General features: G+C 43.7%; 1 protein-coding gene and 1 pseudogene across 4 annotated transcripts in view; both read left to right on the top strand.

Annotated features, from left to right (window-relative positions):
* The first annotated feature begins 500 nt into the window (after positions 1 to 500).
* On the top strand, positions 501 to 1,161 carry LOC114082888 (methylglutaconyl-CoA hydratase, mitochondrial pseudogene; annotated as a pseudogene).
* Positions 1,162 to 11,742: 10,581 nt separating this feature from the next.
* Anp32a (acidic nuclear phosphoprotein 32 family member A) overlaps positions 11,743 to 18,799 on the top strand; it is a 33,413-nt gene continuing 26,356 nt past the window's right edge. The window contains exon 1 of one of the 4 annotated variants that reach the window (XM_027923975.3): positions 11,743 to 11,958. In XM_027923975.3, the coding sequence (XP_027779776.1) occupies positions 11,905 to 11,958 (54 nt within the window). In that variant the 5' untranslated portion in view covers positions 11,743 to 11,904. Of the gene's footprint in view, positions 11,959 to 12,155; positions 12,201 to 17,587; positions 17,806 to 18,799 lie in introns of those variants that run through there. The other 3 variants (XM_027923984.3, XM_071608429.1, XM_027923971.3) reach the window with 3 other exon arrangements.

Below are 18,799 nucleotides of genomic sequence, written 5' to 3'. Positions count from 1 at the left end.
GCCTAATCTTTGCTAAATTTCCTATCAATCATATAATTACATTAAAACTAACATTCACAAATTGGATATCAGGCTGCAGCACTGTGGGCTTTGGGCGCCCTGCAGGTTGGTCACACCTGCCTGGTGGCTGCTTGTCATGTCCAGCACCACCTGGGGAAGAGGCTGTCTGGTTTGTGCATGGCTGGGCTGGGCTGGGCTGGGCGGTCTGGGCCCTGGGCTGGGCACCAGCTGCTGGGAATCCCTCCTGAGGGAGGGGAAACAGCTTTGAGGCTGAGACTAAGGATGAGCTGCAGGTGCGGCACAAGGAGGAAGACAACAGAGAGTTGGGAAAAACTAAAAGGGTTGTGAAGAGTGAAATAGCATATTGTTCACATCATTTAATTTTGACACATGCTTATGGAGCACCTATAATATGTTCACCATAAGTGAAAATGAGAATCGAAGTGCTCGGAATAAGTAGAGCTTATAGCAAAAACTCATTTAGTAAAAATCTTATTAAAATGTTATCAAAAGCTGGGGATGCTTTAAAATCTGATTAAGAAAGTCTGAACAATAATAATTAGGAGTTAAGTCCCAGAGATATTCTGTGTTGGTGCCCCTTCCCTTAAGGAAAGGGCCAAAATGAATTCCAGTGAAGTTGGTCCTTTTGTCTCCAAAATAAGAGCAGAAATTAATGACTTTGCCAATCTGCCATTGCCAACCACTGCAGCAATAGATGGACTTGCACAAGGTGGTGGTCTTAAATTGGCTCAAGACTGTGATACAGGAGTAGCAGCTTCCTCTGCAAAAATGGGCCTTGTTAAAACAAAGTTGGCAATTATTCCTGGTGGAGGGGGAACTCAGTAATAATCACATGCCATCAGAATGTCCCTGGCCAAGGAGCTCACCTTCTTTGCGGGAGTCTTTGATGGCCAGGGACAGAACCAGGAGGTGGATGCTGTCTACAGAAAGACTCTGGACCTAGCAAGAGAGTTTCTACCTCAGGAAACTGTTGCAATGAGAGAGGCAAAATTAGCAATTAATCAAGGAATGGAAGTTTATGTAGTAACAGGATTAGCCATAGAATAAGCATGTTATGCTCAAACTATTCCAACAAAAGACAAACTTGAAGGTCTTCTTTCTTCTAAAGAGGAAAGGCCCCCTCACTATAAAGGAAAATAGGAAAAAAAAAAAAAAACATTAGTTTTTACAGTGTCACTGTGATAAAAGTACTTCTGAAAGTATCTTTCAAATCCACTCTGATGCCTTAGCACATGGAATCTCAATGACCAAAGTGAAGAGCAAGTAACTCATATAGTGTGTTAAGCATCTGGAATGGACCCATATGTGTACTTCATGCCAATGTGTATCATGTTATATTCACTCAGATTTATAAAACTAGCAGTATATATTGTCAAAAACAAATTTAAAATTTAGATATATGGGGCCGGGGCTATAGATCAGTTGGTAGAGTGCTTGCCCAGCATGCACAAGGCCCTGGGTTCAATCCCCAGCACCACCAAAAAAATAAAAAATTAGGTGAATGTTTTAAAATAGTTCCTGCATATGAGGTTTTCCATTCTTAATTTTTTAATGTGAATAATGTATATATTGCACATTCTAGGGAATAATATTGATTATTGATTGTATGTCTATCTACTGCATTAAGAAAAGAAAATAACTTCCACATATCAAAAAATAATAAATTCACAAATTGATTTTCAGATTAATAGACTATTTTGGGGGGTCAAAGACAGCATGAAAGTACAAATGCTCAGATTTTTTTCAAATGTTAATTAAGAGTGGAATAGATAAGCCTTGTCATCTCATTCCTCCTTGCGTTTGTTTTTTGTTTTGTTTTGTTTTCGGTACTGGAGATTGAACCCAGGGGTGCTTACCACTCAGCTATATCCCAGATCTTTTAATTTTTTATTTTGACCCATGCTGTTTACAGAAAGACCCTGGACCTGGCAAGAGAGTTTCCACCTCAGTTGTCCAGGCTGCTTTTGAACTAATGATCCTCCTGCCTGAGCCTTCCATACAGGAATGTTCCCTGTGCCCAGCTCCTTCTTGTTTTTTGATGAATGTGAAAAACTAAAGGAATAAAAATTAGGTACCTTCACGAAAATGGGCATACACATAAAATTAGATTAAAGTTAAGGAGTCCTATAATTCCTGTTTCTCCTACAAATTACCTTAAAAGAATTCAAATATGAAGTAGGAAACTAAAATAAAATAAGACAATTCCTGGGTAGGAGCCTAAATTGAAATTTTCATGGTAGAAAAGCTGTTTTATAGTCTTAGAACCAGAATTTATTTTTGTTTCCCTCATGTTAGAAGGAACAAAGAAGTTTTTAGCAAACCCTGATTCCCTAATACTTTATTGCTATTCACTTGACATTGAAGATAAAGTTATTAAAAAGTTTCTAAAGTACATGCATGTGTGTGTGTGTGTGGGGGGGGGAGTGCTGAGAATCTGTGAGGTACTTTTAAAATTGGGCTTATTATGGCCAAAACATATATTATATCATTAAACATATATTGAATATTTAATGTTCAAATAATGGAGGGGTGATAAAAATCATTGTTCTTATATTCAAGGATTTATTTTAATTTTTTGGGAGGGGTAAATAAACATAATCATGCAAGTAAGCAGCCACTTGCTCCACTACAGTGTTAGGAAAGTTCAAGGAGAGGGATGATTTTATTTGTGTGAGTAGAATGAATCAAAGTTTTCAAGAAGGCAGTGGCATCAAATTTGGTCTTAAATTTTAGGTAGAATTTTGACTATTGGGAGAAACAAAAGGATAGAGTGTACAAGATAGAAGAATCACATAGTCAAAGAAAAGGAAATAGAATAATAGAAGCCCAGTTTGCCTGGAAATTAGAAATAATATTGGGAAGGTAGTGTCAGTCTGTTTTTTGTGTCTGTAATAAAATACCCAAGACTTGGTGATTTTCAAAGAATGAAAGTTTATTTAGCTCATGGTTCTGGAGGCCAGGAAGTCCAAAACATAATTCTGGCAACTACACAGGGTCTGTGGGGACTTCTCACTGCATCATAAGATGGCAGAGGACACTACAAGATAAGAAAGAGCTAGCATGGTAGCTAGGGCCTCTCTCCCTCTTTTATAAAGCCACTAATCCAATCAAGGGGCCCTACCCTGATGACCTCATCTAATCCTAATAACAACCCAAAGATCCCATCTTCCCATGGGTCCCCATAAACACATTAATTTGGGGATTGTTTCCAACACATGAACTTTGGGGAGACACATTCAAAGCAGAGCAGTTATTGTGTGGGGTCTCCCTTTTGGGAACTTAATGCCAGATGGAGAATAAGCCAGAGGGGACCTATTGTTGATCAGAAAAGCACTGTAACTGGAGCTCAGGAGTATCCATCTGGCTGTGAGAGAAAATATTGAGACCTGAGGGTCAATGCCACATGAGAGCTTCCAATCATCTGATCTTTGACAATGTAATAAGTTCTTGTAAAATTGTTTATTTAATCTAAAAGATTGTCCTGTATTCTGAAGTTGAGTACCTTACACATTATTACCATTGTTTAAATAGTCCACAGAAAAAAATATAAGGTTAGGGTGTGACTCAGCTGTCGAGTGCCTGCCCAGCACACACGAGACCTGCCCAGCACACACACAGTGTTAGGTTTGATTCCTAACACTGAAAAATAAACAAATAAAAACCTTAAAATGTCTATAGAAAAATGAGTGATACTTGTGATCCTCCTGCCTTCAACCTCCTAAGTAGCTGGGATTTACAGGCATGTGCCACTGTGTCCAATCTGTCATAGATTTTTTTTTTTTTAAAAGAATGTTTTTGTCTGGCAAAATTTAAAGTTGGCAATCCCATATTGGTCCTCAAACCCTTTTCTGAAATACCACAGGTGAGAAAACCAGAAACCTAGGAACTACTAGCACAGGGTAGGGATTTGGACATGGGGGAGATTGGAAATAATGTGAATAGTCTTAGGTACAGTGATAAAAAGGGGGCTGAAAGGAGGAAAGATACTGGGAGGGAAATTAGAAGAAGAATAGAAGTTCATTAGATTAGACAAAGGGGAAGGAAGGAAGGGGACAATGGGAATAGGAAATACAGTAGACTGAATTGGACATCACTTTCCTCTGTTCATATATGAATACATCACCAGTGAAACTCCACATCCTGTATAATCACAAGAATGGGATCTTAATTAGAATAATTTATGCACCATGTATGTGTACTATGTCAAAATATGCTCTACTGTCATGTATGTCTAAAAAAGAACAAGTTTTAAAAAATAGGAACAACCATTTGGCTATGGGAGTCAATGAAGGACAATTTTAAGGGTGCCACTGATAAAAAGAGGGAAATTGGGAGGATCATAGTCTGGTGGAGGCAGAGTGGGCAGAGGCTGGTAAGGAAGATTAGTTTTGGAAATATCATGTGGATGTCCCTGCAGGACAGCTATTTAGAAATGTCCAACAAGCAACCAAGCTACTAAATTGTTAGTCTAGAACTCATTAGGAGGAATCATTTATTAATAAGATAATAGACATTTATTTTATACTTCTATGAGCCAAGCACTAATTTTATGGTAGCTATATTTACATGTCATTTCTATAGACTCCCTTAGAACTGTCTTCATTAAGTATGTGTTATTTAATATTTTCATTAGATTATATTTTGTTTTGTGATGCTTTAAGCCTGTAATTCAAAGCAATACATTGCAGATTCAACAGTATTCAAATTTACAATTTATCCATAAGATTGCAAATGGAAGGAAAACAAAGGTTAAATAAATAAGTTTATTAGTGTATTAGTTAGCAGAAGCTACAGTAACAAATAGACCAAGTGTGTAATGGCACAGCACCATGAAAGTTTCTGTCTTGGTCACAGTTGCTCTCTTGATGGATATGTTAATAAACTGGTGAGATGGCTCTCCTAAGGGACACAGGCTGAGAGAGTTTCCACCTCATGATTTCTAAGGTCATTCTGTCATATCCATCTCAACTGGCAAGCATGGGTGATTTGGGGCCTTGAAGTGCAACACATTTTTACTCACACTTTACTTGCTAGGACTCAGTCACATGAACACATATAACTGCATTGGCAACTGGGAAGCACTGCCAAACTTTGTGTTCAGGAAGAAGAGGAAATGGATTTTGTTGAACAATTAGCAGTCTGACATAATTTGCATTAAATAATCTGAGAAAACAGTTAAATTCTACTCCATAAGACACTTGGTGATGAAGAACATTTTGTATATCAATGAATAGAATCTTTAGCACTGCTCCTCTGGAAAGTAGTTATGGGCACTTAAAAAGAACTTCTATTCATGTAACAGTTATGCCATGCTTTAATAGAAACATAAAACTGTTGAACTCCTATAACATTGTTTAGAGTCCTTGAAAGGATATGATTTTTTTTTTCTAGCTGAAAAGCAATCTCAGCTAACTGACCTGAAATGGTGGGAGAGAGGAAACTATTCCAGTGTTGATATGTTTTCTATAAGCATATCCTTGATGACCTTCATCTTTGTTTCTAGGAATATGTTCCTCTTTTATGTGTTTGTTGTCCTGAATTTCTTTTACTATCAGTATTTTTTCTTCAAAATGGTTCCAAAGTGACTGCATCCTTCCTGTAACTCTTACTTAGCCTAGGACTACTCATCTACTTCCAAAGACTTTGACTGTAAATCTCATACACTTTAGCCGAGTTCTGCATTTGAGCCTGAATTGTGTACTTAGAGTAGCACATAGGAATTCATTTTCAGTAATACATCACTTGATATTTATATTTTATGCATGAAATATAACAAGTTGGTTATTCCTATCTTTTGATTACCCCTTAAGACTAAATTATTTTCAATTTAAGATCAAATATCTTTACTGGGGATATTTTCCTCAAAGTCTTATGGTTATCAACAGCTCTGCTTTGATAAGTATTCCATTCACACCAATATATTGTTTATTCTGACATAGGACTGGGAAAGGGATACCTTCAAAAAAAACATTAGGATTCCATATATTAGCTCTGCTTTAGGTTGTTCCTAGGTAAGTGGTGTAGTCTCTCTAGTAAGTAGTAGCAATCAGGAGAGAAGCTGAGGTGGGGGTAATAGGGATCATTAGAAAACTTTCACAGTGATACTGAATTAGATCACTTTTGTGGAATTTTTTGCTTTGGTCTCCTAGCATCAGAACATTCTTTGGGCAGAATCCTAGAATAGCTAGGAGGCAGGGTTACACATCCCACTGTGGAAACTAAAGGGGGCACATAATCTTTTTCTCTGACAGCTGGACCATCTGCAAATATTCTTGCTAAGGGCTTCAAACCTTAAGGGAGTGACACAAAAATGCAGGATGCATTTGCAGCAGTAGGGTTGGTGTGGCGGGCTGTACACCGCTTAGAGATGACTTCTCTGGTGGGGGTCTCTGCAGAGTATCCTATAGTGTCCTCTTGGCTGTGCTCCAGGGTGCCCAGCATTCCATTTACTGCTCATTTTTTGGACCTTGTTCTTTGGTTCTGTGGTAGCCTTATTTAAAAACTGCTTTCTGCTTATCAGTCGGGGTAAATTTCTGTTGTTTTCATCCAAGAATTATGACTAACACAGACATCAGCTACACCTAGGTTTTTCCATTAAAAACAACTGTTTTTCTTTTGAAAAAAAAATTATTTATCAACCAGAACACTTCAAAAATTAAGAAAAGCAACCCCCCCCCCAAATTATAACTTCATCACCCATAATAAAACCACTGTAAAAACAATTTAAAAAAACATTTTGTTTGGGTACATACCCTCTCTGGCCTTTTTCGTGGGCATATGAATATATTCTTCCTTTCTTTAGCTATTATAAAAAGTAACATGATACTATGGTCAACGTGCTTGTCACACATGTTCACACACTTGCATCCTGAACTTGCCTGCTCTTCGGCTTTACCCTCAGCAGTACTTTCTCACATCAGCTCAGACATAGTGAGTTGGCCAGCTGAGGGAAAAGTATTTGTCACACTTTGTTTCTTTTCCTTTGGACTCTTTTCCTTTTTTTTTTTTTTTTTTTTTGTGATACTGGGGATTGAACCCAGGGCTTTGTGCATATGAGGCAAGTGTTCCTCCACTGAGCTACATCCCAGCCTATTTATCACATTTATTAAAATTGCCTTTGAGTAAGTAAATATATGTGAAAGTCATATAATTCTCAAACACAAGAATTTATGTAGAATGAGTTCAGGTAAATTATTGGGCCAGAACACCAATCTAGCAGAGTAAAACATGTTCCTCTGCTGGGTAAGAGTCCTCAAATACCTACCAAGGCTATCTCATTTGGTCATATGCAAATAAATTAAAAATATTTACGTTAAAAGTGCTAGAATCCAGAATTTCCAGAGAAAGTTTAAGGTGGGGCATACTCTTCCAAAGGAACTCAACATTTGACTAGAAATACAATAAAAATTTACTAACTTCTCAGAATGCAACAAACTGATCTCTAATTCATGAAGAATTGTAGAATATATGTTTGAAAATAGATCAATATATGTAAGAACAAATAACAACTGCCATTACAAAGCAAAGAATCTGAGAGGACAATTTTGCATGTATGCTAAAGATTATGAATATCATTTGCAAATAGCAAATACATTGGAAATTCTTATAAAGTCTGATCTCTACCCTTCTATCCTAATATATTTAGTACCCTTTCTTTATAGAGGTGCAATACAACCCCAGATGAATTAAAACAAATTCGTACACTCTAAATTAATTGCTTTTTTTTCAATCTAAATTGTCTTTAGTCACATTCTTATTCTATGGCTCCTCATTCCATTATTTATCTTTAAGGCATTTTTTTTTTATACAGCTATATCTTAATACTAAAAATAAGACCTATACCTCTGGTTTTATTCCTGGTAAACAGTAAACAAATTTTCCTCTTATTGCTACCTCCAAATTATTTTTAATAAATATATTTAAGGAGCTGACTCAGAATTTTTAGTGATTCAAAACAAGTGTACAGGTGATAGGTTTTTTTTTTTTTTTTCTCTTTCAAAATAAACCACCTTTATTCTGCTTTTAAGATTTCTATGATTAGCTTAATTTTTAAAGTCACATATTATGGACATCTTCATCTAACTGTCTTTTCTCTAAGACCAATCTATTGATATGGTAACTATTCAATCAATATGTTTTTTTAAAAAACGTTAAATATTTTATTAAGGAAAAGAAAATTAGGAATAACTTTTTAGATGCTGGGTCTCAACATTCCTTTGCTCTTCAAATCAAAATTCATAGTATTCACATTTGTTACCATGGATTTCAAAAGAATAATCTACATTTCTAAAAGCTATTTATATAGGAGACAAAAGAGAGTATAATTAAGCTGGAGTCTTTCCATATCATTGTCTTTGGGGTCCAAGCAGCAGATCCATAGTGTAGGTGAAAGAGTACTATGGCTAGGCTCCAGTATATGTGCTTCAATTGAAGAATAAAAAGCTGAACTGTGAATACATTAGCTTGACTTATGAGAAAGTTGCTAACCAAAGGGTCTCCATCTTTAGAGACCAAACAAGAAAAAACCATCTAAAATGGCAGTAGCAATAATGTCCATATTTATAAAAGAGTACTTTTCAACACATATCAAAAGAGACTAAGAACACACATTGCTTGTGTCTTTGAGAACAAAATGAGCTGCTCATTTGTCTGGAATGATTCTTGATAGAAAACATTTTGGAACATTTCCTTACTTGAAAGCCATCTTTTTCTCTAGGGATTAAAAATTTTGAATTGTATCTCATTTATTCTCCTCAGTGGAAATCAAGCCATTTCAGAAGTTAGAGACTGTATCTTTTATAATCTAACCTTCTATAATCTATATAGGATCACTCATTGAGGAACTCCACCTGTTCCTATTACATATCAAAATTCTACCAAGATTCCTTGATATAGGGCTTCTTTTCTTACTATATTTTTTAAAATGTAGACTCACTCAGGACATTTGTTGACTACCATAGTATGCAATAAAATTTAATTTAAAAACTGTAAATTTAAGAGCACTTTTTTTTTGTTTAGTCAAGTCTTGTTAGGACAATCAGTTAACTTTAGCTAAGCTATATTACTATTTCCTTTTGATAATAAAAAATAGACAAAAAATCATATTGAAACTTTCTTAGGAATAAACAAGAAAATTTCTTCTTTCAAAATATGTTAGAAAATGGTCAGTACTCAAAAAATAATTTTGTGGCAGGGGGTGGGTAGGTGGGAACTTGATCAGAAGCACTTGACCACTGAGCCACAACCCCATCCTTATTTTGTATTTTATTTAGACCCAGGGTCTCAGTTGCTTAGTGCTTTGCTTTTGCTGAGGCTGACTTTGAACTCGCAATCCTCCTGCCTCAGCCTCCTGAGGCAAAAAATACTTTTGATGGTTCAGCTTCTGTAATGATTGACATTTAAGGAAGCCTTCTTTCAAATTTTCTAACACTAATACAAAAGCTGTTATCAAAATGTATAAAGATGCTTCTAAAACAAGTTAGATTTAATATTTTGATTTGGTGATCAGTTTATGATATTTTTTTTACAATTTTGTTTCCATACAATGTTCTTAATGAGGGTTTGGGCTTCCAAGTCATTCTCTTCACTCCTGGTACACCAATGTGAGCTCTTTGCTTCTGTTTAGCAATGTTGGAAGCCTGCACATATGTGCACTTGATTGGTTGGCTTTAAAGGGATTACTCCTCTGGAAAAGCACTGTCTCACATCATGTTGCCAGCAGTGTGGTCTCAACTGTGATTAAAAGTTTAGGTTGAAGATGAGCATTTATCCTGAAAAACTTTAGGATTCTTGTATTGTAGGGATTTCACACACCATATTGACTTAAAGTGTTTCTGATGAAGAGCTCTGTCATTAAAACCATCTTAAACATCATATCCAGAAATAACAACTGACTCAATGGCAAAGAGGTAATTCCCTCTTGTTTTAAAAGAAGGGAATACAATTAAAAATTTTCAACTACACAAATAGTCTTTATCAAAATTAACAATATCTGAGGATGAGATGTCAGCTAATCCAAGAAATCATCCTATTTATACTTAGATGAAATAAAACAACGACTTTTAATTTTTATTTTGCATTTCCCAGCTACTCAAACATTTGTCAATTTTCAAATTCATTATTTTACCTGAATTTACTGAATAAAATGCTTAGTTGCAGTTTCATCAGCTTGCAATTATTAGTTACTACAGATTCTTCCCCAGTGTAAGGATTCTGTTTTATTTATGTTCTGTAGCTCTTTATTTCCTCCTAAACTTTTTGTTTGAGATCGACACTGTATCAGTGTTATGTAACCATATTTTAAATTTGTAACATGCATACATACATACAAGTTTATCTCTCCCTTGAACCCATGACCCTGAAAATTAAACACAATGGGTCTAAAAAGAAAAAAGTACCTCGGTGTGTAGGGAAAGTGTAGACCTGTAGAAAGACACTAAAATAACAGTTGTATGGCATACGAAGGTAAAGATGTTATCTGTCCTTGTTGATAACAATCCCCTTGATTTATTAACAGCACAGGCAGCCAATTTAGCACACAAACCAGGTCCCAGGGTTGGCCATTAAGAAGCGGCAACCCAAAGGAAATTAGGACTTTAAAAAACAAAGCAACACCCCCCCCCCCCAAAAAAAAATGGTAAACCGAAAAACCTGGAGAAAATACTCCAATTAGAGTCTCCTTGGCAACTCAGATGGAACCAAATGACTCAGGTGGACTATTAGAATAAACTGTGCGCCGTTCCCTTTCACTAGACCTATGAAGCCCATAAATTATGTTTGGCCCATAAAACTAAGAGTTACTAGCACCTTCCTTTTCTCCTTTTTAATATTCCATACATTCAGCAACAGTTCTTAATCCGTGGTCTTCATTCATTTATTGCCTAAACGAGATCCTGAGTGACTTTGGCGATCACTCCTTTTAAGCGGGCCTTATCTGACAACGAAATTAAATGCCCTCGGCGGAGAGAGGGTCAAGACCGAGCGGTAAGTCATCCAAAGGTGGAAGCATCTTGCTCTTATTTACTTATTTATTCAAGAGGCGGCGATGGCGGCGACCAGGACGAGGACGGGGGGAAGGGGTGCGCGGGCTGTAAGCTGCACCCGTGGGGTAGGTCTCTGCGGAGTGGGGTCAGCCACACTCCCCCAGCTAGACCCGCCGGACCCCGAAGACGACCAGCCCCTCCCCCACTGCACCCTTGACCCCTCCCCCTCTTTCCTGGGCCTTTCATCAGCCCGCCAGCTGCCCCCAGACCTCACTCCGCCCGCCTCCTTCCGCAGCTCCCGCCTACAGCGCGGGCAGGCCCAGGGCAGCCCACCAAGCCCTCAGCCGGGCGGGGACCCTAACCCGACCCCTCCGGCCGCGCCTCCCCCTTGTATAATACACCTGCGGCCCCGCCCCCGGCCAAACACTGAGGTGGCGGCGGGTAGGCGAGGCCGGGCAGCGGAGCCCTCGAGGTGCAATCACCTTCCCTTCCCCCGCCATTCCGCCCACCCCGCTGGCTCAGCCACCGAGCAGCCGCCGCGCTCCTCAGCCGCCCCGAAGCCTAAAGGGGTCCGTCTCCGGCACCACAACCAAATGGCTGAGCCTCCCTGGCCGGCTGCGCAGCCCGCCCATTGGACCCTTCCCCCCCCCAATGCCGCCACAATTGGCTGTTGCCCGGAGACTCTCAGCAGCGATTGGCTCAAGCTGCTGCCCCTCATCCGCGAAGCCGCAGATCCCGCCTCCATGGTGATCAGGTTAGTGTGCGCCGCGGGTGCTGGGGGCTCGAGAACCGAGCGGAGCTGGTTGAGCCTTCAAAGTCCTAAAACGCGCGGCCGTGGGTTCGGGGTTTATTGATTGAATTCCGCCGGCGCGGGATCCTCTGCAGAGAGAGAGCGCGAGAGATGGACATGGACAAACGGATCCATTTAGAGCTGCGGAACAGGACGCCCTCTGATGTGAGCATTTGCCAAAAATATCTCCGTCGGTCCATTCTCCTACTTTGTGTGTGTGTGTGTATGTGTGTGTGTGTGTGTGTGTGTGTGTGTACGCGCGCGCGCGCGTATTGGGGGGAGGCACTTTTTTTTTGAGGAGGGCGACCCGGAGGTGTAGGCTTGGGGGTCGGACTGCAAATGAATTGCAAGATTGGGGGTTGCAATGCCATCCGAGCATGTTCCGGCTGCCGCCGCCGCTGCCCTTGGTGTGTGACTACCTGTGCGTGTGCTCCCGCGTGTGCGAGTGTGGGTTCGAGTGTGTGCGTGCGAGTGTGCACCCATCGGGGGCCAGCAGGCGCACGCGTTTGGGTCGGAGAGAATGGGGCGAAATAGCCCTTGGGGTTCCCTGCTCCCATGACTTCGTCTGGGGGAAAGATTAACGAGGGAGGAGGGAGGAGGAGGAGGAGAGGGGCTGCCTCCTGGATTTAACAACAAAAAGGGGGGGTGTTATATTTTATACATGTATCCCCCTCCTTCCGCCCCCTCCCGCGCCTGCCCCCTCCCTTTCTCCCTCGCTCGCGCACACAATAAGTTTTGGGTTTCGCGAGTCCAGTTTAGTTTCTGATAAATGTGGGCCGAGGCCCCCAGGGAAAGCGCGTGGGGAGGGGGCTGCAGTGGAGTTGGGAATGGCTCGAGTTTAAAGTGCGTCTTCATTTCTTTGCAGTGATGAGGCGAGAGACGGGGGAGCCATATTTGTAACTTTGTAGTGTTCGTGAACGCGCCCTTTCTCTCCCTCCCTCCCTTTCTCTGCCTTCCTTCCTCTCCTCCTCTTTCTCCCTCACTCTTTCCACCCCACCTTTGGGCCAGATGCTGATGTTTCTTCCTTTCCTAACGAAGGGAGGATAAATTGGAGGGAGGGGGAGGGAATTTCGAACGTGCAAAGGCACAGATAATCCCCGCGCCTCCCCACCCCGAGCGATCGTTAGTGCAAGTTGCCCAAAGGCTACGTCCCGGTCCCCCTCGCCCAGCTCCCTCCTAAGATGCCAGCCTTTGGGCCCTGGTGCCCCTCAGCACTAGCCCCTGGCCCGTCCTTCTCCCGGGTGGGCTCCCTGGCAGCCATTCGGCACTTGGTTAATAAATGGGCACGAGAAACTTTGTCAGGACGCGAGCTGCCCAGAGCCGGTGCCCGGGGTGGATATTGGCTGGGTCCACATTTATGCGGGCATGGCAGACGCGCAGCTTCTGGATGGGAGTTTGCCCTCCCGTCGCCGTTATTGATTGGGCAGCGGCGGGAGTCCGGCCCGAGGAAACTTACACGGGTGGGAACTAGAAGGCTCGGGCGAAAGCCCACCTCCGAGGAGGAAGGTGAGGCTGGGTAACTTGAACACTCGTTTTTATTTGTTTCCCTCTTCCCCTTAAAACACCAGTGTTTTCTGCGAGTTGGCGCTCAGCGGAGGAAACCCCTGGGCCTGGGGCGGAGACGCTAGCTGACTCCCCTCTGGGCCCTCGGGGGCACCAGGGGCGCGCAGGCAGGAAGACCCCGCGTCCAGCCTCGCCTCGGTGCCCGGGGTTGCGCGGAGTTGGGAGTCCGGGCAGCACCGACTTGTCGCCCCTCAGCGTGTTAGACCCGAGTCCTTGGCGAAGGCAGGCCTGGCTTCCTCTTTTCCCTAGTTCCTCCCCCAAACCTGAGTGAGACTTTTGAAAACAAGATCCTTTTTGTCCCCCCACCCCCATCATAACGCAGCTGTGGACTGTAGACGTGCGAGTGCCTTATGGCGCGCAGGGCGGGGAGGAAGGGGTGCCGCCACAGAAGGCAGGAGTTTCCGCGAACAATTTGCCGGCAGCCCGCTTCTTCCCGGCTGGGACCCCGGGCCCGAGCTTTGGGGGGCTGGGTGTGGTGATGGGGGAGGGGGCTCGAGCCGCGGTCTTCCCGCGTACTTTCCGGAAGCCCCCTGTGCGGAGGGGGAAGGGCGCCAAGTAGGGGGCCGGGGTCGTGGCCGGTGGGTGTGGAGGCGCGGTGGCCGGACCAACCTGACCAGCGCTGCTGGCCAACTGGGAGCGACGTCGAAAGCGGGTCGAACCGGCTCTTTAAACTTCCCCGAGTGTGTGCTGGGGGAGGGGAGCGCTCCGCGCCGAACTGGGAGCGATTTCTCACGCTTCGCCCCCTCGCCTCCGAGTCCCCGGCCCACACGCCTGCCCCCTGCCTCGAGGCGGGGTGGGGCGCGGGTGGCGGGGGAGGGGGCACTTTCTGCACATTTGGGGGGGAGGGAGAGAAAGCTCGCGAAAGAGGGACAAAAGGGGTGGGGGAGGAGGAACTGTTTTTTAAAAATAAACGTTTTTAAGACGAATAGCTCCCGGAGAGCGCCCCCTGCGCCCCTCCCCGCCGCGCTCCCACCCGGGCCCCCACACACCCACCTTTGGCACCTCTCCCAACTCGGATCCGGGGGCTGGTAGCCACGCCGCGACGCCGAACTAGGACGAGCAGCCATGTTTCCCGGGTCTCTCGCGGCCGCCCCGCCCCTCCCCCATGGCTCGGCCGGCGCGCGGCGCGGGGCTCGGAATTCGGGCTCGGGCTCCGGCTCCATGCGGCGCGGAGCGGCGGCTGGGCGGCGGGCGCGCGGGCCGGGAGGGTACGCCGGCGGCCTGCGGCTTCCCGAGCTGGCTCCGAGCTCCAGGTGTTTTATTTGTGATCAGTATTTTAACGGCCAGGCCCGCCCGGGGCCGAGCTCGAGGACGCCGAGGCGTTATTGGGGGGCGGGGGCAGTCGCCAGGGCCCTGCGCGCCTGTGGCACGACTGCCGGGCGCCGGGCTGCCATTTTGTCACCGTGGCTGTTGTCGCTGGGGGGGGGGGGGGAGAGCGGAGTCTTGCGCCATTGCCCCGACGGCCTCTGGCTTGGGGAGCTGGCTCCAGGGACCCCCGTTGTGCTCTGCTCGCCTCTGGGGGTTTCTACCCCCCGCCCACTGCCTGAGGTCTGCTGGAGCGTCGCAGGGCGACGATCCTCTTCCGAGCCCCCCCCACCACACACACCCAGTCGGGCTCCCTGTCCCCCGCCCTCTTCTCTGGTATTTCGCTGTTCCTCCTGCAGGCAGGCGTTCTAGACGTAGTTAAATGTGGCCTTGAGGACGAACCGATCGTCCTGGCGTTAGCTCCTTCAGCGGAAGTGATAGGGTGAGGGGAAATTAAACATGAGGTTTCTTTTGGCGGGCGGGAGGGTTTTGAGCGCGCGACTCTAGTGGCCCTGACTGAAGCCAAGGACAGCAAGCAGCCTCTTACCCGGGAGGGACGAGGTGTCGGGGATGCGCTGGGGAAACGCCCTCCGGGGCTGGGCTCTCCGGGAAGGTAGGTCGAGCTGCGTGTTTCAGGTGGGTGTCGCAGCACCCTCCCGGTTGGCAGAGCCCCCTCGCTCTTTTTCCTCCCCTCATTTTTGCCAGGATAATGAAGTTAGCTACCATACCAAACATAACCCTAAACCGAAAGAAGAGTAAGGTTTGTTTTGCAAAAAGTAAACTGCCTTTCTCGGGCTGTTGAAGCCCAGGCAGTTTATATCTTCCAATGCTGTTGTCTCTGAGACTTTTAAAAAAGCAACGTAGACTCTGATGTCTGCCTAGATACTAACTTTCATGGCAGTGTCTGGCAAGAGCTGCCCTGGAAGCCAGCTTTGACCTTTGGAGTACATCGCATGATGTTTTCCAAGCTGACTATATACTGCCTAATTGGGTCTAAGTAGCTCGATATTAACTCCAGTGTATGCAGGCTAATCTCGGATTCATAGGCAGAAAATTGAGATCTCCTTATAGTTGTGATCAGTTGAATTTTGTTACTGGTGCTGTTGATGATGGCAGTTTGATTCTGGAGGATCCATGATGAAATTAAGCTGGGCTTTGGAACCGCAGAGACCTGGGTTTGAATCCCCTGACATTGAGGTTGGAGGAGCAGTTACCCACCTTTCTGAAGTTTGATTTCTTGTAAAATGGAATTGTAATCCTGTTTAATCAGTAAGTGGCAAAATTGGTTTGATCTAGCCCTCAGTAGGTGCTCAGTATATGATAATGTTATTCTCAGAAAGATATTGGGGTGCAGTGAGGCATAACTTGGGTTTCTTCTTAGTTTAGAATAAGAACAATAACAATAGCTTATGTTTATATACCCCCCATGCTGGGTCTGACACATTGCTAAGTGGATTAGAGGTAGCAATTAATCTATCCCCACAACAGCACTATGAGATAGATACTTTGTTATCTTTACATTATGCTTAAGGAAATTGAAGCAGAGAGCAGTTATCATGTGACTAATAAGTGTCAGAATCAGGACTCAAAGTCAGCTAGTCAGTACTCAACCTCAACCTTCTATAGCCTCCCTTGAAGCACCGTATTTTATGTGTGTGTGTGTGTGTGTTGGGGTAAGGCACTATGGGGAAGAGCTTTTTCTTCTCCAGCTTTGGAATGGTGCCACCTTATGAAGAGTGAGTTTCTTGTTACTGAGGTATTGAAATGAAGACCGTAGTCTCCTGGTTCTAGATACTGGGTATGAGGGGGTGTTCAACCATAGGCCCTATGCATTGACATTTTAAGCGAAGCCATACAGAATTTGGTTTAGCACGTCACATCTACTTAGGCTCAAATGAATCTGGCATTTTAGGTGTCAGGGGACACATTTTAGGTAACAAGATAAGCAGGAGCCACTCTTAGGCAGTGGCTTATATGGGATCTTGCATGTAATGCATGAACAGAATTGGTATGTCCTTAGTATCTGGGACAGTATACTAATAACACCTCATGGATCATCTCACTTAATCCTCCCAACAACCCCTTAAGGGTAGGCCAAGCAGTGCAGCATCATCTGGCTGTCAGGATGAATCATCTAGGGTTTGGAAAGGTTAAATTGTGGCAGACAGCAGAGCTTGGTGCTCCACTATAAAACCAGAGGTTAGGTGGACAACAACTTTGAGCGTTGTGTAGTCCTTTGGGACCCAAACATTGTTTATTACCAGAATCATTTGGAGAGCAAATGCAGATTTCCCAAACTCTACCCCTGGATATAGGTTTACCATGGGGTCACCAAACCACAGCTGAGCTGCCTGGTTTAATAACTGCCATGAGCTAAGAATAATTTGTACATGTAAACATTGAAATCAGTTTTATGATAAGGAGCACTGACTTTGAATCCCAGTTAAGCAAAATGTTATCTACCCTCCCAATTGTACCTGTCTCATTAGCAGAACTGTGTCCCCCCCCCCCCAAAAAAAAATTGAATCTAATATATTTTGAATTTTATCAATAAAGGAATTGTGGAAATTTGTTTTCACGCTTGTTATAAAAGTGCCTGTGTATAGTCTTTTTTAATTTTGCTTCCTGATTAAGTTTGTTATCTAGCCCTTTGCAGAAATCTGGCTTAATAGATTGAGGGGGTGACCCCAGGGATCTGGTGCTTATTTCTTTAAACATATGGAGAGTCATATATGTGGATCTTTCCAAGACCTTTTGTATGTGCCCTGAGCTAGTTTGAGCATGAGAAGTTGTCCAAGTACCACTCTTTGTCAAGATTCCCAGAGACAGGTGGAAGGAACTTTGCACTGCAAAGATTCGAGGTTTGAGTCCCAGTGACTGGCAATCAGGCTCAGGACAGATTGCTGAAAACCACAAGTCATCTTGGGATCCTAGCTTGGGTTTCAGAGCCCTTATTTTTCCCACCAGCCTCTTGTGCCTGAGGTACTGAGAAGGAATGGATAGAAGATGCCAGGCTGATGGGAGGAGGAAGTAAATTCAAGGGGACAAATCCTCATTCCAGTAAGGGCATCCTGTACTTTAAAGATGGCAAAACACAGACCCAGTTTCCTCTCTGTGCTGCTGCTGCACCACCAGCCTCTCAAGGTAATTTTCTTCTAGTCTTGGGGCTGTTGATTTTTTTTCTGGAAATTGTGCACAACACTCATGAGATGTCTGCTTGCTATTCTGTCCTCTCTGTCTTGGTGTAGTCATTTCAGAAAAGAACCAAAAGCTATTGCTCAGTGGAGACTGGGCCTTGGTTGAATGAACTTGGTACAACTTTGGCCTGACTTCGTTTAAGAGGCAGCTCCTCACTTTGGTGTGCAGAAGGGGCACTATTAGAGACATTTGCTACTACATCTCCATTGTGGCCTGCTCACCCCTGCAGGACTAGCTAGCATTCTGGTCTTTAGGACCTATGTTCCACCAGTACCTAGCGCACGGCAACACTGCCTCCCTTTCACAGGCAGGTGGAGAAATGTGGAGCTGACTCAGAATCTTATGTTACATTGGAATGTAACTATTTGGCAAATACTAAATGCCCAACAATGATGTTTTCATTAAAGAGTCTGGCAGGGATGGAGATTTGTGAAGGCGTCTGTTATTCAATTTAATGAAATTGGTTGAAACTAGATGAGCAAAGCACCCATGGCCCTGAGCTACCTTCCAAGACATGATAGTAGCCTTCTTGTATACAAGCAGTTGTCCTGATGGTATTGGTAATTCAAAGTCCTAAATAAGGTAAAATGTCTTTTTTCCTGCACTCTAATCCCTGCTCTGTATCGTGCCCTGCAATCCATGTGTTTTTCCCCAAATTGATTTTATTTTAGCTTCATGACTGCCCCCTGCTTTTTCCTATCATTTCCTTTACCAAAACTTGCTCCAGGGAGCAGATCTAAAAGATCAGCTTACTCTACTATTACTCTGATGTGGATTAAAGTCCAGGCCGTGTTTCCCAGAGGTATTTACTTTTGGAGATTCCGGTTTGGTGAGGAAATTACCAGAGAACTATTAAAGACTTGAGTGCTGTTTTCAGCTTTGCTATTAACTAAGTTGGACAAGTTCTTCAACCTCTTGTTTTCTCCACATCTAAAGTGGG

Source organism: Marmota flaviventris, chromosome 2 (assembly GCF_047511675.1).
Source record: "Marmota flaviventris isolate mMarFla1 chromosome 2, mMarFla1.hap1, whole genome shotgun sequence".
Taxonomy (NCBI): domain Eukaryota; kingdom Metazoa; phylum Chordata; class Mammalia; order Rodentia; family Sciuridae; genus Marmota; species Marmota flaviventris.
Note: the sequence above shows the minus strand (reverse complement) of the source record. Positions and strands in the feature narration are given on the sequence as shown.